Genomic DNA, 15,551 nt, shown 5'->3' with positions numbered 1-15,551 from the left:
AAAGGGGGATATGTTCCTCTTGAAATCCGATTCATTAAATTATATGTTTGTGGGGTTTGAGGAAGGGAAAGAAGCCTCAGAAGACATAATAATCTGAAGACTGCCCTTAGCTTGCCCTTAATGAACCTTAGACATTTAAAACATTTAATTTCTGTTTCTGAGGCAATCTGAAGAATTTCTATCCAATGTATTTCAATAAACAGTTGTCAAGTGCCTACTTGTGCAGAGATCTATTGCAAGCCTTATGGGAATAAAATGGGGGCCCACGAGCCCATAGAGTTTCCATTCTAGTATTGGGGAAACAGACACAGGTAGTTACTATTATACAGAGATATACATGATAAATAAGCACATTAATGAGGTACAACATGAAGTTCTATGCGTGATATCAGAGGTGCCAGTTTTTATCAACTAGACCATAGTTACTAGGGGTTGATAGTTCAAGGCTTCATCAGCTTAATGTACATTGCCCTCCTTCCCCTTCTCCATCTGTTGAATTCCTACTCATCCTTTAAAGTGCAACTAAAGTGACACCTCTGCCAGGAAGCCATTACTACTATATTAAGCAACTATTAGAGGTAAATTTCAGAAAGATAAGCCACTTAATTTATGTACTTTTTTTCCATACACACACACATCAACAGCAGCACCATAACTATCTATAAGTACTTATACGGCTAGGGACATACACAGATGACAGTCCGACTCTTAGGTTTCCTTATGCAAAGAAAGGAAACTACCCCTCTCCAAGGGTCTGACCTTCATGGTGATGGGCTGCACCAAAAAAGATATAGCAGTTACCAGAAGGAGAAAGCAATCTGTGGCTTTTCCCTAACATTTGCCTGGAGGATCAAGTCAACATCATAAGGCAAAGATGCATTTGTTCCACAACAATTATGACCATATCATATAAACATGAGTAATTTAAGATAATGATCAGCTCCTAAGAGCCAATTATTAAAATCAGTGTAAGCATTTACACCTTAAAAATTTGCAAATGTCACAAATTAGGGCTTGATTTAATGTTTTGTTGATTTCCTGGACTTCCAAAAGTGCTGGAGAAAATATTAATAATGTAGATTAAACTTAAAAGTTTGTTGTGTGTACGGTTTTTCCCCTTGAAAGCTGGTTGTTAAACATTAACCAGTACACCCCTACTGGGGTAAGTCACTCCTATTCTCTGGGCTTCAGTTAATTCATCTGTAAAATGGGAAGAGTCGACTCCATAATTTCTATGGGCACTCCAAATTCTAAATCCAATGTCTCTGTAACTCTGCATGAAATCATAGTGAAAGGGACAATATGAATAATTTAAATGATAATTACTTGGCTTATGTTTTAGGAGGAATGTCCTTTCCCATTCCAGAACTAGGGTGATGCCCTACTCCCAGCAAGCACCAGTTGTTTGCAACAGTCTATTTAAGGAATCTATGCATACTGGATTTGGCTTCCTAGACATTGCATCACAATTTTAGAGCTAGATAAGATGTTACAGACCATCGTCCATCCTTCCAACACAGAAACTGAGGGACAAAGAAGTTAAGCAACTTACGTAATTGTTGCCTAATAAATGGTTGTTGACTGACACAGACATTGTAAGTAAGCTGGCCACGCTGAAGAGTATAAAGGGTTTTTCAAAAGTCTTAGCAGTGTCTTACACTTCAGTAGCATAAAGACCTATATTTGATTTGTCAGGTGCCCAGAATCTGCCAGGTTTCATTTAAATCTGTCTAATTTGGGTCTATGAATATCAGATTCATTGGACCATTCTAGGGTTGGAAAATTCCTTAGAAAAATCAGACCTATTTCTTTTTTCTCTGGCTTCATGGAAGGTTATAGATCAGTAGTCACTGTTATTTTATACTCAAATATTTATATTCTTTTACTTCAGCAATGAGAGCAGTCCCAGAAATTATTGAGAATGGCCAAAACCAAGCAGGTTTAATGTCTATTTTAAATACCTAATCTCTTTTTTAAGAATTAGCAGGACTCAATTGTATAACTATCATTAAGAAGTTACTATAAGGAGAAAAATAATAATAAAAGATTTTATATTTACACATATATCACTTTGTACTTTACATACATCATCTCAATTGATACAGAAAACCTGGAATGGTCATAGTACAACTATTAACTATTATAGGACAACCTAGCTTACCAATGAGAAAGCTAAGGCAGAGAGATAAAATAACTTGTTCAAGAACTCACAACTAGCAGGTGACAAAGTCGAGACTCAAATATAAGTTTTCTGACTCTGAGTACAGAGCCCTTTGCATTCCAACAGGCTATATCTCCAGTGTAAGATACTAGATACAGAGATGAGAGAGATACAATGAGGGAGAAAGGGACAGAGGGGGGAAAGGGGGGGGGAGAAGGGGAGAGGGGGAGAGGGAGAGAGGGAGAGAGAGAGAGAGAGACAGAGAGAGAGAGAGAGAGAGAGAAAGAGAGAGAGAGAGAGAGATCTTCACCTTAAAACTATGGGTTTTTCCATTTGAATATGTTTTAAAATGTAGATTTCTATGAAGCTATCAGAAAAAGAAGGAATATCCCTTAAAAAGTAGATTTATAACTATGCTAGGAACAAAGAAAGGTTATGTTTGAGGTACTAGTGAGAAAATTTCTCCAATTCAATGCAAGTTTTAATTTCCCACAGAGGAAGGAGAACAAATTAGCAAAGCTGTATGCCAAGAAATCCTGATTGGAAAAGGATGGTCATAAAACACACAGGGTGATCAAAAACTTTCCTGGTTGAAACCAAGCTCTAATGTGAACACTCTCCTAAAAAAAGCAAGATGGGGGGTAAGCGGTGTGGAGAGATGGGAATAAGTATTTATACAGTGCCTACTATGTGCAAGATGCTATGCTAAGCACTTTACAAATACTATATCATTTGATCTTCATAACACAACCCTGCAAGGTAGATGCTATTCTTATTCCCATTTCACAGTTGGGGAAACTGAGGCAAATAGCGGTTTAGTGATTTGCCTCAGGGTCACACAGATTTAGCAAGCTTCTGAAGTCACATCTGAACTCAGGTCTTCTTGACTACAGGCTCAATGCTCTAATCACTGCACCACATAGCTGTCTTGAAAAGGAGAAGCAAAATGCTCAATTAAATAGGAGGAACACTAAGAAGCCAACACCACCTTCTCTATGTTTAGAAAATAATAATAATCTAACCTATGAAACAGGAGACCAAGATTTGGAGCAAAGCTAAGATTTTAAAACAATGCTGGGAAACATCGGGACCGAAGATGGAGAGCTAGGTATATAAGGTAAGTGTCTAATTCTGATAGGAGCAGAATTATATAACAAGTGACTATTAAGAGTTCAAGTTTCAGGAAATGTGTATTCAAATGTACTGGCGTGCTTTTATTTTGTTTATTCTATCTCTAAAATGTATACTTCCTTTACAATGTTACACAAGTATCTGCAAAGATAATTTAACAATTATTTTAATATTTAACTAATAAAGTTATACATGGTTGAATATTTAATGTTGGTGAAAGTATTTAACAATTATTTTTAATATTTCAAGTAACCATGATTCCACGAGTATAGCCTACATTGATAAAGATTCCAGTTTAAATGTTTCTAGACAGCTACATGGTGTATTGGATGGAGTGGTAGACTTGAACCCAGGAAGACTGGTGTTCAAATCCTGCCTCAGGCACTGACTATCTGTATGACTCTGGGCAGGTCACTTAACTTCTTGGTCTCAGTTTTCTCAACTATATAATAGGGAAAATAATAATATATACCTCATAGGATTGTGAGAACCAAATGATATAACATAAAAAGGGCTTTGTAAATCTCAGAGTAATATGTAAATGTTATTTTGCTATTTCTAATCTAATCTAATTTAATTTAGCACATACTAGTGAACTCACTGTTGGTAAGGTTTTCACCTCTTAGGCAGACAGCACCTTAGATTATAGAAATACAACCTGAACTCTGCTAAAGCTCCATTTTCATCAGACCTTCTGAAAAATATGCACCCCAAAAATAGCTTTCGAGAACCCTGAGTCATCTCCACTCAGTGATGAATCATAGGAATAGCATATTACTGGAGAATCTAATAATTACAATAATAAAGAATATTTCATGGAAAAAGAAGTAATGACTAGATTACGTTCTATGTATGTACTCAGTATCTACACCTAGGGAAAACTTAATCAATTGATCTATGCATTAACTTAACCAATTACTTAGCAGCAACTACCCAAATTGAGAGTATGGTATAGAGGAGGAAATAATCCCCTAGAAAAGGAGTTATTAACCTTTTTCTGTTTAGATGTGTGCTAAAGCCTATGAATTCCTTCTCTGAATAATATTGGTAAATACATATAATAAAATGCATAAGATTGCAAAGAAACCAATTATAGTAAAACATAGTTATCAAAATATTAAAAACCCTGAGATCATGGACCTCAGGGTAAGACTTTCAGATTCAAAGTTATAAATTCATAGCACACAATACATAAATATTTTTAAATGTTTTCAAAAGGATAAAACTATGAAAACCTATAATTGTCAGGCATGAAGACTAATATGATTCTCACCTAAAAAAATATGCTTCTTCACTGTCATAATGCCCTGGTGTCAATTTGAGTGAGGGGTAATCTGTTACTAATGGCTTCACCATGAACAAGCCCATTGCTAAAGCCACAAAGAGAACAGGCAGCACCAGATCTGACAATGTGCCTTTCCAGCCCCTCCTGGTGTGGTGAAACCTCTTCATAAGCAGAGCAGCCATCTGTGTGACAAGCAGCATGCCTCCTTGATTGGGCTTTATCTTCCTATGGGAGTTGTCTGCAAAAAGAAAAGTGCAAGAAAAATTCAGGATGTAACTACAGATGGAAACAAAATCCCTCCCTAATGCTTTGTTTATTCCTTTGATTTAGTCCTAACAACCCCACTGTTGTAAGATCAGATCAGAGCATGTATGAACAGAATGGTAAAAATATGCAACAGTATTTCAAAAGAGGAATAAATACTTCATTTAAGAAGAAAACAAACAGCCTCTCAGGGGTATGTGCTCATTGACAGCATGATACCTAAGTCTTGGACTCATCCATAGGTTAAGCTTTGCAGGCGTGGCAAGTATGAAGTTATAAATAACTAAGAGAATATAATAATGAGATAAGAATAAAATAACTAAAAGAAGGAGATGGAGGAAAGGAAGTTGTTTACTATAGAAAGTGTTTGTCTCAGATTCCAGACTAGTTAACCTTAAGAACTGTTCATCCAGAATTAACTGCTAAGGGGAAGACAGAACCAAGGGAGATGCAGAATCAACTTGAGGTAAAACAAATGTTTTGGGAAGATAGTATTTTTCACTTTATTGCTGTGAGAACTCCTGGATGAGATAATTACCCCTATCAAAACATTTTGGCAGCTTCTCTTCAACTTACAGCCTTACAGAGTTGACTAGAGCAGAGGTATTTAACATTCCCACCTACAACACTCCCAAGTGTGGCAGGAAGCAGATTAAAATGCAATTGGGAAATATTTAACAAAATGCATAAAAAGTACAATAGAACATAGATAATGTTAATATGGAGTTTTTGAAGTTAACATGCAGTGAACAGGGATTCTTATGTAAGGTGTAGTGGACCTGGTTCTGCTCGAGTTTGACATTCCTGGCCTGGAGCATTGAAAGGCTAAGTTCCTTGCACATGGTCACAAAGCCAGCATGTGTCAGAGGTAGGACTTGAACTCATGTCTTCCTGGTTCCAAATGCAGCTCTTTATCCACTCTTTCAGGCTTTTTATGCTTCTCTTTGATCCTAATGTATAGGCATTGATATCAACACTTTAAATTACATTTGTAAGGCAAATGTTCTTGCTATTCAACCCATAGACAAGTTTTTGAGTTGGCAGACAGGGCAAAGAGGTCACCAGATTTAGAGCTAAAAGGGATATTGGAAATCATACTGTGCAGTATTTTCTCAGGTACAACTCCTTTCAATGAGCCATCATAGAGGTTTAAGATCACTGACATTCTTTATCAGAAGAAAGGATGACAGTATTATTACTGTCACTCTTAAGTCAGCTGATCAAACACACTCCTAGGAAAAATAACTGAAGACAAAGTTAATATCCCTTAGTTGTGACATATTCAAAGAGTGCAAACTTTCAAGGTAAAGAATGAGCCAGTGTTTTCAATTGAGAAAGCAGGAATTCCCCACTGCTGCGACTTCTTTATCTACACACACACACAAACACGTCATCATCATCATCATCATCATCATCATCATCGTCATCATGACCCTCCACCTTTGTTAGGCTCCAGCTGTTTCCTTTTCTTTAAATCTTCATTCCTGTAGTCACAGAGAAATACTGAAAGCTGAACCATTGTACTTAAATGTTAAAAAAAAGAAAGAAAAATGTACAACGTTGGTTGTTTAGAATTACCACACTATTACTGGAGTGGTCAAACAGAAAATACTAAAGAATTCTACAAAAGAAAGTAAGCCACCCTAAATCTTCACTGCATTAACTCCAAGAGATAAAAATAAAACCATCAGAAGTAAATTTTAAGCAACGTCAGCAAAACAAGGGTGAACCACCGTAGATGAGTATTGGCACAAATTATGTCTGAAATTCAGAACAAGGCATGATCTACCATCTGTATCAATACCATTTATCCAATGGTTCTTTCTAGAATATTTCAGAAAATCCAATAAAAACTATATTAAAAGAAAAGGAAAATTGACCCAACAGAAAAAGATGTGCTAAATTGATAGTACAGCTCATATGTGCTAAACTGAAAATATATTTCATTTAAAAAAGCAATGCCCATCTTGGATGAACCAAGGTTTTCTTAAAGACATTTTAAAAGAAACAATTTCATCCCTTTAATAGAGATATTATCTACAAAAGCATAGCCAGAAAAAAAAGCCTCCATGGCAGACTCTAGGGACATACTTTAGAACAAAAATGAATCCTTGAGAAAATGAAAAGTTGAATTTCAAAAGGGAGTCAATCACTAATGTGGTTGAAATGTGATGAGGTTTAAAAGTTTTACAAGAGCAGGTTACGTTTCACATGAGATGTGACCCAATCGCTATTCAAATATATATATAAAGATTTCTTCTTGTGGCAGCAGGCTTAGTCCTGAATTCAAGTCATTCTGGCACTACTCTGAAATAATAATAGATAACTTATGAATTCAAGAATATATGCAATAAATTAATAGGGAAATATATTTTGCATGACTATGCAAGTATAGCCTATATTAAATTGCTTGATTTCTCAATGAGGGGGGAGGGAGGGAAGGGAGGAAGAGAGACAATGTGAAACTCAAAATTTAAAAAAAAAACAAATGTTAAAAATTGTTTTATGTTTAATAGGGAAAATAAAATATTAAATAAGTAAAAAGTAGAAATAAAAAGAACATTTGTTATGAGAATGATAATACTGAAGATCATGTTGGAAGAGAATATGTTGGTAATAACAGATGAAGAAATTCCTTGCATTTTGTTAATTAAAATGAATTATTTTAAGTTAAGATCACTATTGATATTCAACATTAAGATTTCAATAAAACACCGAATTTTTTAAAGCATTGAGGAAAATAGAAAATACCAGTTTACTTGAGATTCACTACATAGCCAAATCTAAAAACACAAAGTGAAATAGAGAAGGTAATTTAATCTAATTTGAATAAAAATAAATCACTTGAATTACTTCGTTTGAATTACTTAAAGAATTGTCTCAATTGTGCATTTTATTCTGGCTATGGAAAATCATCTCTAGCATAGTATGCTACCCATGACATGATATCCTACAGATATACAGATATAGATATACATATAGATAGATAGATAGATAGATAGATAGGCAGACAGGTAGATTTACTACTTATTCATTTGATCATAAATGTAGAGTTGGAAGGCACCTTATAGTCCATTTAGTCCAACCTTTACAGATGAAGACACTGAGGCACAGAACTGATAAGCAGTTTGCCCAAGGTAATAGCAAGAATCAAAAGCAGGACTTGAGCCTGGGACCTGACTCTAGAGTCACTATTCTTTTCGCTGTACCATACTGGTTTCAACAAGAAAGACAGTAATTAATTTCTCTTCTTCCTAGCAATTTGACAGCTATAGTTTAAATTTTCCTTCTAGCTCCAGCTTCTCAAAAATCCCCATCTCACAGCCCCAGAAATAACAGGAAGGTAGTAACAGAGCCTCTCAGCCCAAGAGATGTTAATCATGGAGAAGGAAACTGAATGTCCAAGTGGCAGAGATTCCTGGATAACTGTAGACACCCCAAACCCAATATCCCCAAAACTGAAGTCATTATCTTTCTTCCCAAACCCTCCCCTCTTCTTAATTTCCCTATCGCCATCTACTCAGTGGCCCAGGCTCTAGACCTAGGTTTCATGGTCAACTCTATTCTCTGTCTCATTTACTATTATCCAATCTGTTATAAAGCCCTATAGATTCTTGGAACATTTCTCATACACGCCCCCTTTTTTCCCCACTGACACTGCCACAACCCTTGTGCAGACCCTTATCACCTCATGCCTGAACTACTGCAGTAGCCTTCTGATTGGTCTCTCTGTCTCACATCTCTCCCCACTTCAGCTATCAAATTGATCTTCCTAAGGTACAGGTCTGACCATATCACCCCATTATTCGATAAGATCCAATGGCTCTCTATTACCTTAACATAAAATACTGTTTGCCTCTTAAAGCCCTTTATAACCTTTCTAAAAAGCCATCCCTACCTTTCCAGTCTTCTTTCAATTTATTCCCTTTTACATACTATGCAACCCAGTGACACTGGCCCCTTTGTTGTTTCTCATGTTAGACACTCCATCTTGAAACTGTGTACCTTTGTTAGTCCCGCATACCTAGAATACTCTATTTCCATCTCTATCTCCTGAATCCCCTGGCTTCCTTCAAGTCTCAGCTCAAATCCTATCTTCAGTAAGAACCTTTCCCAGTTCTCCTTAATGCTATTGCCTTCCCCCTGAGATTACTGCCATTTTACTCTATTGGTATCTTGATTGTACATAAGTTTTTGCATGTTGTCTCTCTTATTGGAATGTGAACTCCTTGAGATCAGAGACTATTTATTCCTGCCTTTCTTCATATCACCAGTACTTAGCATACCTGGGCACATAATAATCAGGGCAACTAGGTGGTATAATGGATAGAGTGCGAGGCCTGCAGTCAGGAAGATTCCTCTGGTTTAGTTCAAATTGACCTCAGACACTTAATGTGTGACCCTGGGCAAGTCGCTTAACCATGTTTGCCTCAGTTTCTTCATCTGTCAAATGAGCTAAAGAATGAAATGGCAAACCACTCCTGCATCTTTGCCAAATGGGGTCACAAAGAGTCAGACACAACTGAAAACAGCTGAACAACATATGATAATAATCAATAATCACTTTGTAAAATTACTTGACTCCCTTCTGAAAGAGTGGAGAGAGTTACAAAAAAAGTCTTCAGTAACTATTTCCTCTAGTTCAGCTCTGCTCTTCTTTCTAAGGACGTTTCAAGGGCTACATCTCGGATTTGACCTTGTTGCTCATACTTAGTCCTTCCATCATCATGTTCTCCTCTACCAAGGAAAGGTGTATAGCCAAAGTTCTAAGCAACGGCCTTATTAACACTTTTAATTCACCAGGATAATCTGGTTGTCCCAATCAACTTTCTACACAAGTTCAAGGCCACTAACAAGGGGGCTTGTAATTTTTGACTAGCCCTATTACATAAAAGTTGGGCTATTTTCCTTGAAACAACATGATGATCAGAGTAAATTGGGAATTATAATTATGGATATGACTGCAGTCTATGAATATAATTGTGATCATAAGTCAAATAAGACAATTTTTAACAATTAGTTCAGTGCTTTAATTTTATAAGCTAAATTATTCATGAGGTCATTTCTATGAATTCTAGGCATAAAACTTTAATAGAGGGCTGATTCATTATCATAAACTCTTCTAGCCTTTTCCTATTTACATGTCTGACCAGCTAATATATTTCGGAGGCAAATTATATTCTCCAAATATGATGCTTGCCTTTTCCTACAGAATATTTCAAAGAAACTATGGCTGACATCTGCTAAAATTGAGGATAAACATTAATCACTATACATTTAAATTCAGCACGAAACTTGTTAATGTCATTTGTGTACTCACCCCTTATGCCCTTGGACCTTTTCCTTCTCCATATTCCTCTGTTACAAATTATTCACACAAGGTAGATATTTAAATAGCCAATATAGACATATTATAATAATAATAATAATAACAAAAATAGCAAGAACTGATATCGTGCCTACTACCTGTCAGGCACTGTGCTAAGCATTTTATAAATATTACTTAATTTGATGCTCACAATAACCCTGGGAGGTAAGCGTTATTATTATTTTTTGTTTTATGGTTGGTGAAACTGAGTCAAATAGAGATTAAGCTCAAAATCACACAGTTAGTAAGTCTTTGGGGCCAGATTTTAACTCAGATCTTCCTGACTCCAGGCTCAGCGTTCTATCCACTGTGCCACCCTCATCTCTATAAATACATACCTACTATCAAACACACTCACAAGCTGGTAGGACTAGAATCCAGTTTTCTGACTCTAAAATCAGTGTTTGTTTTAACTATACCTACTCTGATGCATTTTTTGGCATAGGAGCATAAACCTAGGTACTTGAAGAATATACCAGAGGGATTGAAAGTTTTGGCAAGGTCCACAAAATGGAAAGAATTTCAATATGGTTCTGGGTACAGATTCTATCTTCTCCTTGAGAACTAGACTACTAAAATATGAAGAGGCTTAACAATAAAAGGTTGACTGACAAATGATGAATTTTTCTGGCCATTTTACCCACATAATAGAGGAAAAAATAACACAGTCCTCAATCTTTTTTTTTCCATGATAGTGGCAGAGTAACCAAAAGGGGATGGAGGCCAAGGGCAAAAAAAAAACCACACACAGTTAGCTAACGAAGGGGGAAAAATAGAATTATGCAAGAAAAATCACTACTGCTCTATTTAAACACTCTGACCTAGTAATTCCACTACTGGACACATTCCAAAAAGAAATTTAAAAAAAACAGAAAGAAAAGTTTCAGACAGACAAATAGATATAGAGATATACATATGTATATATGTACATATTCACATTTATATACATATTTGTATAAATATCAATATGTTTGTAGTAGCAGTTAGGGTAGTAAACAATTAGAAGCCTTCATTAAGAGCAAAAGCTAAGGCACAAAATGTTATATAAGAAGTATATGTACAAAATTGCCAAAAATCACTTTAGTAGAAAAAGAGCATGTCTTGGCATGAAACAGCAAAACGTGATCATCCCAAGAATATCTGTAGATGAAAAATGAGAAGAGGGCAAGGAAATTATGGAAGAAATCTGCTGGTAATCCTATATAGCAACCTATTTACATTACCAATAAGTGGAACCACCACATTTGCAATTGACAACTTTAGCAGCTAATGTGCTGTAAAAAAATAGATCTAATGAATATCTCTTCTTTGTTAAATCTTTATAAGCAGAGTCTATGAAATGCATTTAGTCAATGAAATAATGAGAAGGGAACAAGCAGATTTTGCATATTATTTTCTCCAGTAGATTATATAAGAGTCCTTTTATTCTTTCAGAATTTAAACAGAAAGCATCAGAGTGAGGTAAAGGCAGGAGTGCTGAGTGCATCCCCAGACAAGGAGCAAAAGAAGGAAGGGAAGCCACGGAGGAGAAGAACTAGAGAAGTTTAGGCAGGATTCTGGATTCTGGAGAAATGGTTGAAAGAACAGAATTAAGGAAAATTAATAAATCAGGACCTATAAAAAAAGATTCAATGAAGAGGAAAAGCAGCAGGTAGTTGGCAAGCCATGCTAAGAAAAGGTTAAATGGAATACATTTGTGGGCAAAATGAAATGTTAGAGGAGGTTGGTTTTGTAGGGCAAGCAGATGAAATAAACAGGAAATTGGGCAAATGTGGGGAAGATGAGGCATGGTTATAGAATTGTAGTTGAGTCTAAATGTTGGACTTTGAGGGGTTGCTGTTGTTGTCATTATTACTAAGTACAATGAGACTGTGCTAGAATTTAAAAGAAGAGATTAGGATGCACTAAATTTCGCAAATTGCAAACTCAATGACCACAAACTATTCACTGCTGCAAACCCTATCTCATTAAAACATTTTCTTAGGGATATTCTATAACTGCAAAGCATAAATCACCATTAGGAACACCTATGCAAGATGCAAAATTAAATGTAACAAAAAGGGCAAAGGTAAAATGTATGTTGGATTACATAGGCTAGGAGAAGGTGGACAGCCCAATGGCTACATTAATACTCAAAGTTATGAAAATAGTAAGTTGAATAGAAGCCTTTTGGATGATTTAAGGGAAAATATAAGAAGGAATTAGAAAGATAAAGCAGGTATAGTGGGATTGTGATCTATAGCAGTAGAAGGAATCCCTACATCAATTTAGGTCCACTTAAATATTGAAGTAATAAAATGAAAACAAGTGTCTAAGCTCAGTATTCTACTGAGTGAAAGATTTAGATATTTCAGAGATATCAAAAATTAGGATCAAATTATTTACTTATATCTCATCCTTACAAAATCAATCCATATAGCGATAAAATTTCCTTCACTGACTACTGTGTGCTGGGGATTCAAAGACAAATATTGAGCAGTCCCTGTCCTCAAGGAACTTATTTCCATTTTTTTTAAAATGTTCACAATGTTGTTAAAGAGGAATGTGGACTTATAGATTTAGAGCAGAATTCCATGTCATTCAACCTTGTCCTTTTGATGATAGGAACACTGAAACCTACGATGGATTAAACAATTTATTCAAGATTACACAGGTTGTAAGTAGCAGAGCCAGGATTTGAATTCACATCCTCTGACCTGAACTCAGGGGTCTTTCCATTGTACCGTGTAGATACAGCCCCACTTCAAAATCTTCTTTCTATATGTTCATTTTCTTTAGAATAAAGACCATACCCTCCATCATCCTACACAGCACCAAATCTCAGTGCAAATAGCAAACATGAAAACATTGCATGTAAAAGACATTTCTTACAATAATGGTGAATTGTCATAGACATGATATAATACCTATGAAAAGAAAAATAAGCAAATGTTTCATATTATTTTTTTAAATCATAGAGGGGGAAAGCTTAGAAAAAGGGTCTACATTCTTCTAAATTGTTCAGTTTACTTCCCCACTATACCTTTCCGAGCCCCAAAATGTGTCACACAGATTGTGACAGATCTGTCAGTGTGTTATAATACACTAAATGTATTTGCTCATCGTTTGTCTGCAAAAAGAAAATAACCAGTTGAAAGAGCAATTTTCCAGGTGTCATGAAACCAAGGTTTTCAATGGATATACTGTTGATTTGTCATTGATTTGAGCCTTTGGAAAGTACTGTAATTACAGCATCCAAAACGTTAAAACACACACTGTGTATGGCTTTTAAGGATGAAGCTTTGGAATAGGGCCAGTCCTATGCATTGGTGAAATAGTTATACAACCATGTGGTTGAGGGGTGCTGAAAGGCCCATGTGTTTAGAAGTAGCTGAGAGAGGCAGTATGCTGGAGTGGAAGTCATAATAAAAGAATCATGAGACCTAAATTTGATCTCATGCTGTCTCTGCGGCCAACCAGCTGTGTGACCTTAGACCTGTCACCTCACCTCTCTAGGTCTCAGTTCCCTCATATATAAAATAAGATTGCAATATGTGATTTCTAGCATCACTTCTGATTAAAAGAAATTCTCTACTTTCTAATGTTCAAACTAAAATGAAATGAAGAAAATTTAGCTTATTTTCTCAAACATAGATACACAAATAATATTCTTGGAGATATTCTTCTATCAGTTCCTTTCTCACAAAAGTGAAGGGGCTAGAATAAGTAATCTACAAAATTCTAGGCCAAATGTTTTCTATTTATCTATGTTCAATGTGGTGAAATGACTGAAATATATTATTAGATACCTTTTTGGGCCAAGGCATTATCACTAGGATGTCTCCATTAACTATAAAAATGCAAATATAAAACATAGTGGAGGCCACGAAAAATTCATGCCAGGTAACCTCAACAGGGCTTTCACTTTTGCTCAGCAAATCTCCCACTGTGTCATCAACTCACTTCAACAATGAACAAACATTTACTATGTGCAAGGTATTGTACGAGATCCTGGAGGATACAAATACAAAAAAGTTGAGCCTTCAGTGAGCTTACAACCTCCTAGAGGATTCAGCATGTACACAAATAAGTCTAATGTAAAATCAAGTATGAGGGCTCAAAGAAGAATTGTAGGCCCTCCTCCAAAGCTACCACCCTACATCTCTCTCCTTCCTTCCCTACCAAACTTCTGGAAAGTGTCATCTACCATTAATGGCTCCAGTTCTTGATCACACACTCATGCCTCACTCAATCCCAGATCCTGTTCTCCCCATTCATTTTTTTAATGTTTATAGCTTTATCCTTAGACTCTTTTATTTATAAGTTGGCAGTTCTTTCTAGCCTTCATTTTCTTTTTCCTGTTAAATATTAAAGATTTCCACCTATTTTCTCAAATTGGCTTATTCTTTAGCAGTTAATCAAAATAAATGAGAATGCTGGATATTCCCAAACTTAAAAAGTCCTTAATATCTTATTCATTGTATCTGGGGTTTTTCAGTTTTCTCATGGAGAAAAAAACTTATTTAGTCATAACTCAACTTTATACACTGTCCACCTGCTACTTCTACAACACAACCCTAGATAGTAAAATTTGGTATATGTTATGTTAATTTCTATCCCATGGGGAAGGAGAGATCATCAAGAAAATCTTTAACCATCATGTGGAAAACCTTAAAAGTCCAATGTTTTGCCCTCATGGTTCAGTTATTATCTTTGATCCACTGCTCAATCCATTTCATTATCTGTTCTAAATTATTCTCTAGTTCTTCTGGTACGTTGCTGGGCAGCCTGTGTACTGCTTCACGGTTGTAGGAGGCCATGGTTTCTTCATAAAGAATTTGGAAAATTTCACACTCAATACTGTCCTGTAGTTTCTTTACACTGTATCCCCTCTTTTCGAGTCTTGTATACAGTACAGAATTATCTGTTTGAAGCACAAAAATGATATGAAACCATCGTTCAGGGAAGAAGTCACAGCCATGGTAATCAACAATAACTCCTCCTTCTTTCATTTTATTTTCTAACTCATCAACTACTGTGTCCTCATCCAAAATGGGACATTCACATTCTTCATCAAAGCCATCAAAGCCATATAAATGTCCTTCTTGTGCTAAATCACCCACATTATTGTATGTCGGTCCCGTTCTTGATGCAAGTACTTTACCTTGTGTGGTCTTTCCAGCCCCTGGTGTACCTGTGAGCAGGATGTTGGGCAGCCTCATGGTCACGGTGGCGCTGGCTCTGCCCCGGTTGTCTGCTGTCCATGAGAGAGCAACAGGCAGAGGGGGCTATGTTCTCAGCATCCTAACACCAATAACTTGCCCATCACTGTATCCAGTGGACTTCTGAAGCATAGGGTGATG

The 15,551-nt window shown here is 36.1% G+C and overlaps 2 protein-coding genes across 2 annotated transcripts in view; both read right to left on the bottom strand.

Moving 5' to 3' along the window:
* ABCA13 (ATP binding cassette subfamily A member 13) overlaps positions 1-15,551 on the bottom strand; it is a 519,839-nt gene that overhangs the window by 190,680 nt on the left and 313,608 nt on the right. Inside the window, exons 46-48 of the mRNA XM_036739641.1 lie at positions 14,911-15,445; positions 6,282-6,364; positions 4,566-4,815 (exon numbers count right to left, since the gene is read on the bottom strand). Of these exons, the coding sequence (XP_036595536.1) occupies positions 4,566-4,815; positions 6,282-6,364; positions 14,911-15,445 (868 nt within the window). The remainder of the gene's footprint in view (positions 1-4,565; positions 4,816-6,281; positions 6,365-14,910; positions 15,446-15,551) is intronic.
* Positions 14,889-15,410, bottom strand: LOC118831235 (adenylate kinase isoenzyme 6-like). The gene has a single exon (XM_036738460.1). It carries the CDS (start codon positions 15,408-15,410, stop codon positions 14,889-14,891), a length of 522 nt encoding a protein of 173 aa, XP_036594355.1.

Source organism: Trichosurus vulpecula, chromosome 9 (assembly GCF_011100635.1).
Source record: "Trichosurus vulpecula isolate mTriVul1 chromosome 9, mTriVul1.pri, whole genome shotgun sequence".
NCBI lineage: Eukaryota > Metazoa > Chordata > Mammalia > Diprotodontia > Phalangeridae > Trichosurus > Trichosurus vulpecula.
This window is presented reverse-complemented; position numbering and strand designations above follow the sequence as displayed.